At 41.1% G+C, this 15,410-nt stretch overlaps 1 protein-coding gene across 4 annotated transcripts in view; it reads right to left on the bottom strand.

Annotated features, from left to right (window-relative positions):
• The window catches only part of AKAP9 (A-kinase anchoring protein 9), a 3,155,794-nt gene that overhangs the window by 2,285,677 nt on the left and 854,707 nt on the right, over positions 1-15,410 (bottom strand). For all 4 annotated transcript variants that reach the window (XM_044067665.1, XM_044067666.1, XM_044067667.1 and 1 more), the window contains 2 exons: positions 5,699-5,806; positions 852-1,053 (listed from right to left, as the gene is read on the bottom strand). In XM_044067665.1, coding sequence (XP_043923600.1) covers positions 852-1,053; positions 5,699-5,806 — 310 coding nt within the window. The remainder of the gene's footprint in view (positions 1-851; positions 1,054-5,698; positions 5,807-15,410) is intronic.

Raw genomic sequence — 15,410 nt, 5'->3', positions numbered from 1 at the left:
TCTCATTTTTTTTATATCACAAAAATCTGGCATTTTAACAGGGGTGTCTACACTTTTTATATCCAATGTACACACATAGATATATAAAGATCTAGACAGATACACATACACACATAAGTAAATTAAATAAAAATTATAGACTTTTTGTACTACAATATCCTTTAGTGGTTTTACAAGAAGAACGTTCAAAGTATTGTCTTTTGGCTGGCACTGCACATTAGAGGTTTCTACCCTGATTACCCTGATTATTCCTCCAATGACCCAGGTTCAATTACTTGTCTGGACACTGTAGGAACTCGCTAAGAAGGGAAACGTGTGAGCGATGGTAGCTCAGTCATTGCCAATATAGGGTGGTAGTATAGTGCTGTTCCGGGATCTCTAGTTGAGTGAAGACTAGCTACTGCAACTCTTGCAATCCAGGACTCATGGAATATAAGCTTAGCTCACCGACTAGCATGTAAGCATTTGAACTGGAAACTGCAGGTGTATGTAAACATGCCAGTGAGTGCATGTACACACACACACACACACACACACACACACACACACACACACACACACACACACACACACACACACACACACACAAGTGCACTGTTCCAATGCAGCAGGTACTGTCTCGCACATCCCAACCAAGTGGAGTGGGGTGGAAGAAATTAAGAACACACAAAAACATCCTAACACATGCTAGGTGACTGCCATGATCTCCTGTTATGATGTCTTGGAATATCTGTAATGACTGGATTTGTAATAAATGCAGGCTTGATGATAACTGGGAGGAGGGAAAACGAAAAGGAAGCAAAAGGTTATATAACAAGTTTATGGGCTTCAGAACTTTGCGTACATCTTACCTGGCTGCTGGGATTTCATGTCTTGCAGCGCCTGCTGGTGTGTACTGTGGATGTTTGTTACTTCCTGCATGTGTGCCTCTCTAATGTCATTCATAGCAGCTGCCTTTTCATCCTGTAACTGTTCCTGAACCAGCTCCAACTGTGCAGCATAAATCTGAGTGAGGCTGATACGCTGGGCCTCCATCTGTAGCTTCCGTTCAGCCTGGCATTAAGAAGAGACACAAACATTTCAGACATCATGGAGAAATGAACAAAACCAAAGTGAAACATTATAATATCTATCACACCTACACAGGGTAGTTTTCCCCTCATGTCCTGTATTTAATTCATTACCAAACTTCATGAAATGCTACTACTTCCTTGCATGTAATACCTGAACAAATTTATCTGCATGTGACATTTTAACCACTGCTGTACCATGACCTCACAACCACGCTACACAACTACAGAGTTCATTATTTCACATGTGAGCATGCATTACAATATAAACAAAAGATGACCACAAAAGAAGTACTATATTTAGAGAATAATTCAGGAACACAGAAATAAGTCAATAAATGACAGTCTATAGGGGAATACTATGTTGTCCATTTACACCATAAAAAAATGAGGCAGAGAATAATTTACGAGTAATGTGGATTAACTATTCATAACCTAACCAGACTTCAAAAACAGTCATCCCCCATGCAGACATGCAATGGGGGAAAATATTCACCTTGAGCAAGCTAATCCCCTCCATAAAAGGTTCATCAGAAAAGTAACCTGCCAAACTATTAGTTAATACCAATACTATAACCTGTATTATAAAGCAAACTGGATAACAACTGTTATCTCTACTCACCCCAACTGTCTTGGTTCCACAATGAGTAAAAGGGGTGTGGGAATGTTTTGGACAAATTCTGAACAATCACAGTTATCATTATTAATAATGTAAGTAAAAAATGACACTGTGCTTCACATCCATGTTAAAAATATTAACAGATAACTGAAATCATTGATCTGCAATCACAACATGGGCTAAAAGTTGATTAGTGTTAAGCGTGTTATGTACATATCTTCAGCAAAAAAACTTTCATCTTACATTATGAAGAAAGACAAAAGATGCTTAGCTTTTTGTAAAATATGACGCTGTATGTTAACCACAGAATGCCTATTCATTACAAAATGCTACTGCAAGTCAATATAAATAAAAAGGTAAAACCTAGAAGATGTAGCTGGTACAACACCCAGTAACTTTTTTTTATTGAATTTGTTAACCAGGTTAGTAGGCTGATCCAAACAATTTTTTCAGCCACAACTCGGATGCAGACATGAACAGTAAACAGAAACATAGTACATACATAATACTAAATATGGTAACAGTGCATAAGAAATTATAAATTACAGTTTGTATAAAATACAGATTGCAAATACTGCATGCATCAGACACTGAGTAAATGTTGCTTACAATGTTACACAATACAGAGGACAGTGGTGTGATCGTGGTGACTGCTACTAAGATACATTTGCGTTAAACAAATGCAACAGAAAAAAAAAACTTTGTCCAAGAACTGAACAACTGTAACATAGAATTATTAAGAAAGATAACATGTATCAACACCACACATTCAGGATGCATCTACTGGTTATGTATCAAATAAATGTTTGCATTCTCAAAATGCAATGTCATTTAAATCACATTTTCAAAAAGGCCTTCTTGTAACTCCATTTTATGAAGGAAGTTAAAAACAACTTTAGAATCTACCTGAAAGGCTACTTTTTGCAATGGCCACAAAAACAAGTTCAGGGACAAAACTAAAATTTGTACTGTACCTGGTCACATGGTACAAACCTACAGAATAGCTGCAACCAGTCACATGAAGAAATATGCAAAATGAAATAACACATCTAAATTCTTCTGAAATAAATAGAAACATGCACCAATTCCATCAGCTCTGTATCCAGCTTTGAAGGCTCAAAATGTTTCTACAGACTGCATTTGATTAAAGCACTTAATCCCTAGCAGCAAAGGCTTTGGAGAGAGAGTACAGTGTGGTGTGGTAATGTGCAGGGCAGAATGGCAGTAGAGTAGATAAAATCACGAAATTCACTGACAGATGTGCTCCTTGCTTTCAGTTTAATACATTTTTATGTATACTTAGAATCATTAACTCACTGGGTGATTATTCAAATGAGCTTGTTGAAATGGGCTGCAGGAATAACGCACTGCAGCTCACATATTAATTTTGGTTTAGTTACCTTATTTATAAAGACTGGATATTGTAAGTGATAAGTACTCTACAGTTTTTTCATGTCAGACCAAAATATTTACTAAGTGTGCTCACTTCAAAGATGCAGATAAGGAAATCTTTTACAGACAACAAAATAGGAGGATTCCTGGAGTAGGAATGAGAGATTAGACACACCCACTATCATAATTACATTTCTAGACGGCTACAGAATGGTGTGTGTAGAAAAAAAGATGATGGAAATGGGACAGCAACTTATATAAGAAGTGCTCTGCTAGGTCAACAGCACAGACATTTTTGTCCATATCATCAGTGAGGCTAGTCTGGCAAGTTAGTGAGTACACCAGATGGCTTTGCCAGGCAGACAGATGTGGATGGTTAACTGACTATCCTTCCATCTCCATAGCAGTGTGTGTGATTAGTTGCTCCAACACTTCCCAGTACTAAAACATCTTGAGTTGTATAGGCAGGCGACTTACGTACACAGTCAGGTAAAAGAGTAAACTAGCAAAAGTTCAGGAGGCAGATGTGCAGTAAGGCCTTCAGGATGGTCGTAAACTATGCTGAACCAACAGATGTAATGCAACTATAGCTCAACAGCAGACAAGCTGGGAATGAAACTCCCAGATCCCAACAGCTTCCCTGGGCCATTAGAAGCTTCAGCAAATCAGGCCACTATGACTATAGGAATTCTGGAACAAGAGAGACCAGGACCTTAAGTGATGTATACTGAGCTGCTAAGGAAAAAATAAATAAATAAATAAATAAATACAAGTACTCTATGTTGGGGTAAAAAATGGAAGCTCACATATCTGCCAGTTTTAAAAGAAGATATGTAAAGGATTCTAAACAACTGGAACTGTACAGTGTAGTTCGCTTCCTGGCTGGAAGAGTTACAAGGCAGAATGTGCTGTGGAAGAGGCATTAAAACCTAGTTATTAGATGATAACTGTGAAAACAGGAGAATGGCACAAGTGGCAGTCATGTTTGTTGGGCAAGTTGTAGGGTAGTTATAATGGTGGTACACAACTAAAGTAAGGATTGGTGGGGAGTGTCATACTAAAAGTAAAATAAAAGGGGGAAATGACAAGACAGCCTTACAGAAGAAAACCTCCTTGATGACCCAGCAATTCCTAATATATACAAGACATAAGTAGTAATGTTCTGCAAAGTGTACTGGCCACACTGCAAAAAAGAAGTATGACTCATACAGACACAAGGTTCAGAAATGCTTGCAGACTTGCTCCTAGGAAGTCAAAAGTAATAAAACGTGTCCAGATAAAAACTGCTCACACAGCAGGCATAAGCATTCAGCAACAGGATACAGTGCTACATTTGTCTTATTCTGCATTTTAATAAGTGTAGCCATAATATATATATACCAAGCAGTAAATATGTACAAAACGTATCTTGCACATGCTGCTGTGGGCAATTTACAGTACAAAGTAAAACAAGTAAAACAATGAAAATACAAAAAAAAATCTATAACACTTATAATCAAACATTACAGATTCAAATATTCTTCCTGAAGAATTAGGGAGCTCCTTCAGGACAGTAACTAACAGTCTAAACTTAAAGTATAATTACAATATAAATGCAGCACTTTAAATGTTCTTGGAGAAGCAGGAAAATTAGTTGTGGGGCAGATTTTGTTTTACAAACATCTGAAACTTTAGCCAAAACTTTCATGAACAAAACACAACTTTAACATCAATCACTTACCCAAAACACCAACAAAACAAACATCTGCTTCTTTGTCCTTAAATTATTATCAGTACCATATTATTGCACATCGATATTTTGAAATCTGTAGTCTATATATATGTAACTATGTAAATGTGAATATTTATTATATTATTATTATGTATACTTTTATTTTTGTCCCTCCGCTTCCCTCAAAAAATCATTTTTCACCTTTGCCACGAAATGAGCTGAAGTGCTGGCTGCTGCTCTGTGAAGCCTCTGTGCTACTTCCTCATGAGGTGGCAGGAAAAATGTTCCACTCTGACTACTGATCTTCAACAAAGCTGTCTAAATAGGAGAGTAGAAATGCGGGAGGGAGGAAAGCTTTTGGAACTTTGCCCATTGCTGTGTCTTGGGCAAGCCACACAGCCTTACAGGTATTGCAGCAGTAGGAATAACGAACATCTCAATACAAGATCATTTTTTTAATTGTTTACTGTACCCACTACCTCCTCACTCCCACCCTGGTACCTAATGCACATTGATTTCAACATTTTGACATATCTACATGCTTTTGCAAACACGAACCATGCCAGACATCTCTCTCTATGTCCCTTCTCACTGATGCCTGCAAACTACAAGCTCATCCAATCTCAACCATAAGACTTCCTGGCATTGTAAAAAAGCCACTTACAAGACATGGGATGAAAGCTGTCACTGCCTGAATAAAACATGTGGTGCTAGACCACAGACAGTGGCCCTCTATCATCTGATTGGCTAACCAAATCAAAATCGCCAGTGTCACTGGTGTGATCCTTACATTTTGCTTCATCGGGCAACAACTATAGTTAAGTACATTAAAAAAATCTATAAGACATCTGACATACTGCCATCCAACTTCAAGGAATTAATCAAACAGATTATATGCATACTTACTTCTGCATGCTGTTTAATTAAGTCGACATCAGGGAAGTCAGCAGTTTTGTGGTCCTGTTTTAAGAAGACACCACTACTGTTTTCCACTGTCATATGAACTGTGCTATCCTGTAACATACAAAAACATTAGATTACTTCCAAAGCAAGTCCTTTGCTGAAAAAAAGAACATTCACATTAACTTTGTGCCTGGAAGGAGCCACAGGAGGAAATCTCATAGCAGCATCATTCACAGAATTGGGCCCCCAGCTAGACTGGAATATTGTCTTTCTTTTAAATAGGAAATAAACAGCTACAAAATGGTATAAGAGCACCTGAAGACCCACAAGAAAGTACAGTTGTGTACACTTACCATAAATGTAAATGTTCCGAGTGTATTCACTATTGCAGTCATCACACTTGGGTTATCTGCCTGCAGGTAGCCCTCAGTCAGCCCGAATACCAATGTCTTGGGATTTCTGCATCGGATGCTGTCGCTTCTTCCATGACGTCAGGTCGTCAGGGGTATAAAACATGCAGCCGACGCCATTAAAGCAGTTTTTCTTGCCTCAGATGTCAAGAGACCCCAAAACAGGAAGCAATTACATGGTGTGGAACACCCCCAGTAAAAAGTAAATACCATTGTTATAAGATATGGCAAAAAAAAAGGATAGGTAGAAAGTATAGAGAAGTCAGGGGGCTGTAGGGAGGGTAACCAGGACTGTAACAGTGAATACACTCAAACATCTACATTTATGGTAAGTGTACACAACTGTACTATGTTCTTCGTGTTTCACTGTTGCAGTCTCGCACTTGGGTTGATTCCCAAAGCTGAGTAAGGGTGGAGGCACTCTAGAAATCAATGAAGGCACAAAAAACAAGCAAAAGAAGAACACAAGTCCCCGAACACAGTAGAATTCACTCACAGCTTTTAATACTGACAAAATAAACTGGACTTAAAGCGCTTTTCGTCTGCCCTCATAGCAGACTTCTTCAGAAGTGATTTTTACACACACTAATAGCAGTTTAAATAATAAGTAGTACCAAAAACGCGGGATAGTTGACTCATTAAAGAAGCACACTCCAGAAAAAACAATAAATCATACACAAACCTAGAATGCATAATATTTACTTAATCAAATATAAAACATATATGTCTATAGTTTAATAAAATCTTACACATAAACACAAAAACAATCCCCAATGGGATAAACACATAAATAAACTTGCTGATTTTCTAAACAAGCTCCCAAGATTAAAAGTAACTGCAAAAGCGTTGTATACATTTGGATCAGGCTCTTCGATTCATACAAAAGTAAATAAAATGAAATCAAATTAAACTTTCAAAAAGTTTAAATAACCCTAAAATAAACATTTTATCTCAGCAAGCTCTTCAATTTAAGAATGCTGCTGACAGAAGTAAATTCATTTACGCCAGGAATATTACCTGCATCTAATTTAATCTACCACTAAAGTTTAATTTGATAATATTTATGGATTAAGTAAATATTATGCATTTTAGGTTTGTGTATGATTTACTGTTTTATCTGGAGTGTGTTTCTTTAATGAGTCAACTATCCCGCGTTTTTGGTACTAATTATTATTTAAACTGCTATCAGTGTGTGTAAAAATCTGCTATGAAGGCAGATGAAAAGCGCTTTAAGTCCAGTTTATTTTGTCAGTATTAAAAGCCGTGAGTGAATTCTACTGTGTTTGGGGACTTGTGTTCTTCTTTTGAAGGGTGGAGGCAGCCAAGAAGCATTAGGGCTGATTAGCAGGCCTTGTAAGACTGCTGTGGCAAATCCATCTCTGGACTTAGAAAAGATAGCTAAGTGGTAATGCTTGGTGAAGGTGTGTACAGAACTCCAGGTTGCAGCTTCCAGGATGCTCCTGGTAGGGACTCCCCTGAGAAATGCTGCATAGGTTGAGGTAGCTGTAGTGGAATGAGTTCTGATCCCCTGTGGGGTAGGTTTTCCATCATGTTTGTAGCAGAAATGGATGCAGTGTGCTATCCATTTAGAAATGGTTTGCTTTGAAATGGCCTTGCCCTCTTCCCCTGTAGCAAAGCTGACTAGCAGCTGGTCAGATTTTCTGAAAGGTTTATTCCTGTCCAGGTAGAACCTAAGCTGTCTGTGCACATCCAGGGAGTGCAGGATCCTTTCCCCTTTATTCTGAGGATTAGGGAAAAAGTTTGGCAAATGAATGGATTGGTTTAAAGCCACAATAGATACCACCTTGGGCAGAAATGATGGGTTAGTCCTGAGGGAAACCCTCTCTGCATGGAAGATAATGAAGGATTCCCACGGCCATAAGGGCCTGCGATTCAGACACTTTTCTTGCTGAAGTGATGGCTAGAAGTAAGGCTGTTTCCCAAGAGAGGAATTTTAACTCTGCTGTAGCAGCAGGTTCAAAGGGAGGAAGCGTGAGCTTCTCCAGTACAAAGTTAAGGTCCCAGACTGGAGTGGGAGCTCTCCTGGGGGGTTCTTAAATTTTTGGCTCCTCTCAGGAACTGTTTGAGCAGAGGGTGAGAGAAGAGGGGTGGCTCAGTATTGTAATGAGCTGAGATGGCAAAGGCATGAATTTTAATTGAAGAGAAGGACAGGCCATTGTGGAGCAGTTCTGTTAGGTAATTTAGGATTTGAGGTAAGCTGGGCATGGTTGTGTCCATTCCCTGAGACTGGCTCCAAGAAAAATATCTTTTCCACTTTTCTGAATGGGATTTCCTAGTACTAGGCCTCCTTGCCTCAAGGATTACATCCAGCACCTGTTTACTGAGGGTTGCTGGTGAAGTGTTCAGGGGATGAGCCAGGCTGCAAGGTTCAGGATTTGCAGCTGAGGATGCAAAATCTGGCCCTCCTGCTGGGACAGCAGGTAAGGGATCTGAGGCAAGTGCCATGGTGGCACTACTATCAGACTGCGCAAAAGTGGGTACCAGTGCTGGCTTGGCCAGTCCGGTGCAATCAGAATTGTCCTTGGCGTGTCCTGTTTGATCTTCAGTAGAACCTTTGAGAGGAGGGGCAGAGGGGGAAAGGCATAGATTGAGAGGTTTTCTCATGTAAAGGACAGGGCATCCACTTTCCATGCTTGGCTGTGGGGAGTTCTGGTGCAATATTTGCTCAATTGATAGTTCTGCAGGGAAGCAAAGAGGTCCACCTCTGGTGCCCCCCCCCCCACTTGTGGATCAGAAGCTTGAATGATTTGGGTTCCAGTTTCCACTCGTGTGGCTCCATTAGATTTCTGCTTAAGTCTTCTGCCAGTGAATTTAGTTTGCCTTTCAGGAATTGAGCTTGCAGGTGCACTTGACTGTTCAAGGCTGTGTTCCACAGAGCCATGGCTAACCTTCAGAGTGGGTAGGAATGGGTCCCCCCCTGCTTGTTTATGTACCACATAACTGTGGTATTGTCTGTCTTTATCAACAGTTGCCCTGGAAGAATAAGGTATTTGAAGGCTGTCAGTGCATTCTATACAGCTAACATTTCTTTCTGATTGATATGCAGGTGCATTTGTTTTGGGCTCCACTTGCCTTGAATGCATTTTTCTGCCATGTGAGCCCCCCATGCATAGACTGATGCATCTGTTGTTAGGGTTTGGGCGGCGGGGGTTTGAGTGAAAGGCAGTCCCATGTTGTGGTAGCAGGCCTCTGCCCACCAAAGGAACTTTGTCCTTAGGCAAGGAATGATAGGAATCATTGTTTCCAGGTCCTGAGAATGTTGACATCAGAGACTTTTTAAGTACCATTGAAGTTTCCTCATATGCAGATTTGCAAATGGAATTAGTAGAATGCAAGAGACCATGAACCCTAGGGCTTGCAGTATTCTTCTTGCAGATAGCTGGGTTTGTGTGGCCAGTAGACTGAAGTAGTTTTCAAATAAATCTGTTTTTCTGGAGTGAGGAATGCATCTGGAAAGTTGTGTTCAAGCTTGCTCCCTGGAATAACAATCTTTTGGCTGGGTACCAGATGTGATTTATTTTCGTTGATGGTATACCCCAGTGAAGTTAAAAGTCTCTTTACAAATATCAGGTGCTGAAGTAGCAATTCCTGACTGTCCACCTGAATCAGGCAATCGTCCAAGTATGGGTAAATTTGAATTTTTTTCTGCCTGCAATAGGCAATGGCTGGAGCTAGGCATTTTGTGAGTATCCTGGGCGCAGTAGATAAGCCAAAGGGGAAGTGCAGAGAACTGGTAGTGCATAGAGCCTGCTCTGAAATGTAGATAATTCCTGCAAAATTCCCTTATGGGGATGTGCAGATAAGTTTCTTTTAAGTCTAGGGTGGCTAGCCAGGAGTTCTTGGCTAACATAGGAAGCAGCTGTTGCAGTGTAAGCATTTTTAATCTTGGAACCACCAGCAGGGTGTTGAGAACAGACAGATCCGGGATAGGGTACCAAGAGTTTTCTTTTCTGGGTACCAGAAACAGTCTGAAGTAAAAACCTTGTCCCCTTTGCTCTGCTGGGACAGGTTGAATAGCCTTGATACTGAGAAGAGAAAGTACTTGTTTTGGGCCTCTACCCACTGGTTTGGGGGGAGGTCTGGCCATCCGCTTGGGGTTGGCAGTGAGTGGAAGTAGAATCTGTATCCCTGGGATACAATGTTCAAGACCCATCTGTCCTGGGTAATGTACTCCCAGTTTTTTGCATGCAGGGCTAGTTTTCCTCCTAAGTGTGCAAGTACTTGGGCAAGGCTTTGAAGGGGGAAGGACAAGTCATTGTGAACTTTTTCCATATGATGGTGGCTTACTACTCCCTGATTTTGAGGTGGGAACACTCCATTGTTTAGATATGTGCATACCCCGAGACTGTAGTCTTGGTGGTCTGCTACCCCTGGGTTTGGACTGGGAAGGACTGGGAAGGACTGGTAGGGACTGGAAAAGACCAGTTTTTAGAAAGCCAATGTCTACTGAATCTAGGTGGCTGTACCTGTAAGAAATCTTTAACAGTTTGCATAGATTTAGCTTTTTCCTCCATCTTTTTAAGGACTACTTCTGCTTTACTGCCAAACAGACATTCTTGGTTTAATGGAGCATCTAGTAATTTTGCTTTAACATGGTCTGGCAAGATTTGTTCCTTAAGCCAAGCATGCCTTCTAAGAACAGACCCAGTGACAGCAGCCCTGCAAGATGCTTCTAAGGCATCAAAACCACACTGCAAAGTATGTTTTCCAACATGGTTAGCAGAATGCATTAACTCTTGTAAATCTTTATGTTCTGCACAATCAGGAATCAGCATAATTTTTTGTTTAATTAGTTCTATAATATGTTGCTGATACTTTAACATGTGAAACTGGCAATTTAAAGCCCTGATGGCAAGAGTAGCAGAGGTATATACCTTCTTACCCCATCTGTCCCAAGCCCTAGAATCCCTGTCCGAAGGGGTAGGGGTTTTGGCTGTAGTAGCCTTAATGCCTTTAGGTCCCTGGGAAATGGTCTCTGGATCTGCAGTAGGATTCTTAAATAGGAATTTGTGAGAGTCAGGTACTCTGTAGTACCTGTCAGGTTTCCTGGGAGCTGGTGGCAAAGTATCAGGGGTAAGACTGGATTCCATGAAGACATCATCTACAATTTCCAGAACAGGAGGGATGGCTAGAGGCCTGTGCTGAGGTAAGTTTAAAAATTCCCCGAGTCTCTTTTTGGACTGTGGGTAGTCCTGGCACTCCCAGCGGAAATACTCTCTGAGGGTATGCAGGGTTTCACCGAAAGAAAAATCCTCTGGTGGGGAAGCAGAGGGAATGGAATCCTCTGCATCAGAATCCTCATAAGTAGATAAAGGTATGTCCTGGTAATCAGAAGGGTCAGAGTCATCGGACTCATGATCTGAAGAAACAGAAGGAAAATCAGTTCTTGGTCTTTTAGAGGGAGAAGGCTGGTTTCCCCTAATTAAGGTAATAAGGTCTTCAGCCATTCTAAGCATTTGTTTCCTTGGCATGGGGCCCTGAGAATGTGCTTTGGTCATCAGTTTCCTAGGTGTAGTGCGAACTCTGGGCCTGAGAAATTCGGTATTTTTGGTTTGAAACGAAGTAGTCGGTTTAATATGAACATCTGAATGCCTAAATACACCCTCAGAAGCCAGTGCCTGCACAGTGGCTCCCTACCCATCCAAGGTAGAGACATCCACAGTTTCCATAGTCAAAGAAGCATCTCGCGACATACCAGACTCTGAATGGGTCTCAGTAGAGGCCTGTGAATCTGTAGAAGTGGGTATCAGGGGCTGCGAAAGTGGCTCACTGAGTACCGGCGGACTGGCAACTAGCTTAACGGAAGCATCGTCAGCAGTTTTGGACCTATGCGGACTGTCTCTGTCTTTATCCTTCCATTTTTTCAGAAGATCAGTAGTCGGATGGCTTATTGAAGCCATTTTGGAATACGGAGAATGACAGCGAAATAATTTAGCGACAAAAATAGCCCAACGATGAATAGTTCGGGCGTTGAACAGGGCACAAAACTGTCAGCAAGTAACATCTTGGTCTGGGCCTAAACAGGTGACGCAGTAAGAATGAAAATCTCTGTGAGGTATTTGCTTTCCACAGGCAAGACGATTATTAATTTTTTCTGACATCGGTTAGAGCAAGAAAAATGGATCCCCAAAGGGGTACTTATCTTTCAGAAGATTTCATGTCTGAAACTCGGAAAAATGAAAATGTCAGGAGGCGGCCGACTGGCACTTGTGAACAGCTTCTGCTTCGGGCTCCACTCGGCAAGAAAAGCTGATGTAATGGCGTCGGCTGCATGTTTTATACCCAACAACCTGACGTCATGGAAGAAGCTACAGCATCTGACACAGATATCCCAAGACTCTGGTATTCGGGCCGACTGAGGGCAGATAACCCAAGTGTGATGACTGCAACAGTGAAACATGAAGAACATCTGTATTATGCCTCCCTTCACTTGGTACATTTTCTCTCCATTGCTTACATTTCACATTATGTGCATAAAAATCAAGTACATGTGGGTCACAGGTACAAAACTATTGCACTCTGTCATATCAGACTAACAGCCTACCAAAGGCAAGCTCAGTGGTGTAGATGTTTTGGTTCGGAATAGTCCTCAGAACTAAGCTTCGAATGACCTGGGTGCTGACGGGAATGGCAAGGGAGAGATAGAAGCTGGGGGCTGGCATAATGGTTAAGGTGTTTACCTCGTAGACACAAGGTACAGTGTTTGATTCTCACCTTTGAGGGAAATTGGTTAGGCTTAAAATGGGCTAAAAGGGCACCTAGCCTAATACTTATGAACCTATGGAAGTAAGAGGTCGATGTCAGACTGTCCATCTCAGGGAAAGCAAAAGCAGACTGCCTATGCAAGAGCTCTATTAGGGGACGGGCCACGGATTGCAACCCTTGTGTTTGTGGACACTTGGGGAGTGCAAATGTAGCATGGAGTACACATGCACTCTGGCTCGAGAGGTAGGTATGCACAAGCACACATAAAAGCAAAAGTTCCAGCATAGTGGGCACTAACCACATTTTCTATTCAATGATGGGAGATGTTAGATGCATGACACTGCCAAAACATATATTTATATATAATCCTAACTCCAGCTCTCAGCTCCTTATCCCACTACTCTAGGATACACAGCTCTGAGGAATAAAAGGGAAATACAAGACATGGGCTTAATAGCTGAGAAGGCAGTCAGTGCAGAGAACTAAACCTCTCAGCTGTTAATGAGCTGTGTCCTTCCACCTTCATTTGGCTACAGTTTGACACACACAAATAGGATTTAAACAGACAGTGCTCCCAGGTTGCCTCTGAAAAGTGACAATCTGTCTAGTTGGCTTCCCCAGTCAACAAACAGGGTTAAAAAAAGGCCAAAAAATTACTAAAACCTATTAGCCTAGAGGACTGTGATAACAATGGTTTATGACTGACTTAACATAAAAGAATTTACACTACATTTTGCCACATTCTACCTTTACATTTAAAACAAATTATAGTGCTTTATAGTAAAACAGCTTCTAACTTATCTCAGTATCACAGAAAGAGATTATGTCAGGACTATGATCCAGATGACCTCAGACTGATTAGCGACTTGCTCGGCTATCCTCGGAGGAGGGAAGTGGTTTGACCAAATGAAATGCAGTCTTCTACTGAACAGAGGTGCATGACATTCAGTTTAAGGACCAGAGTTAGGCCTTTGGAACTGCCAAGCCACGTTTACATGGCAGCATTCACAGAGCAAGTAGGGTAACACACAGGTGGACAGTGGTCTCACCTTCGATTACCACATTGCCACATCAGTCAGGAAATCCTTCTATGTGGCCCACCTCATCACTATGGGCTTTTCATCCAGAAAAAAGGAGGTCATTGTCCCACTGTACTCATCCCTCATTAGGCCCATTACAGAATACAACGCCCCATTTGGTATGTACCTCTCAAGACATCTGCAACAACTGAAAAGGCCGCAGAAATACCTCACTAAAAGAATCACAGGCCTAAAGCAGATGCCCTATGCTGACCGTCTAAAAAAAAATCCAGCTATACTCTGTTGCATATCATCTACTCAGAGGCAATCTCTGCTTAACATACAAGGCCATGTCAAACCCAGAGCTGTTGGACACGCTACACTTAAAGAAATGCCAATCCTTCAGAGCTACACACTCCAGGGATCTAAACCTTGTCATCACAATGAACAAAACATGCTGGAGGGACAGGTTCCTGATTCCAGAGTCTCCATACATGTCAAGCAGAGTGACTCTTTGGCCCTCTTCAAAAGGAACCTTGATGATTGGATGGGAGAAAGGAAATTCACTCCGGGGATCACGTCAGTCACCCTGCTAGACAGGGGTCCAGGGAAATAAATATTGTGGGAAGAAATAGCCAGGGAATTGTTATGGCTAAGCTTGTATAGGCCCTAGGGCTGATAGCCTAGTACCAAGCTATGAACATGCACACCCGGAGAGAACTTTGCAACTGTGAGTGAGCCCATCAACAACAACTGATAGAGCAATTAGTGTCAACATAAAGAAAAATATAAAAAAGAAAGGAAAAAAATGAACAAAGAAGCCCCGACAGTTGCACATGCATGATGACTTCCCATGACTGACTCTCACTCCACAAGGAAAAAACAGGCCAAATTACTGCAGAAGGACTGATACTTGGTAAGCAGTGGGGAATAAAAAGCATTAAAAAAATAAAACAGCTTGCCGGCATAGCTCTCAACTGTTCAGATTTTTGTCTCACATTTTTGTTTTATTTCTCATAAAATTGTAGTTTTCTTGCAAATCATTGAGGACTGAAGTCAGAAAATAATGGCAGACATTTGATTTTCAGAAGTCGTGTTCTTCAGAAAAATTCATGCAAATGAAAAACCTGTTATTCTATCAATTTTCTAAGTTTGTAAGAGCAGCATTTGAAAAGTTTTCCTATTTTTGGACCTTTCTCCTCCTATTATTGTGACTTTGTCCAGATTTTTTGCTCTAAGAGGTTGGGCGGTATGCTTGCCTGTCTGAACTAGGCAAGAATGTACAGAAGATGGTTACAATGTGTCACATTAAGGAAATGCTTGTTTAAATGTGTTTACAGCCTGCTTCAGCAATATTTTTCTCTATGCTGTCCTACAAAAATGTGGCGTTATCATCACTAATTTTTTTCCACTGATTACTGCTGACAAATACCCGTCCTTTGCTGTTCATAGGTAGGTACTACGCTATCGTCCCTAGGGCCTATATAAGCCTAGCCAAAAAGGTTCCCTGGCTTTCGCCACCCAAGAAAATTATTTTCCTGTGCCCCTGTCGAGCAGTGC

Source organism: Protopterus annectens, chromosome 3.part1 (assembly GCF_019279795.1).
Source record: "Protopterus annectens isolate FY-2018-M chromosome 3.part1, PAN1.0, whole genome shotgun sequence".
Lineage (NCBI taxonomy): Eukaryota > Metazoa > Chordata > Ceratodontiformes > Protopteridae > Protopterus > Protopterus annectens.
This window is presented reverse-complemented; position numbering and strand designations above follow the sequence as displayed.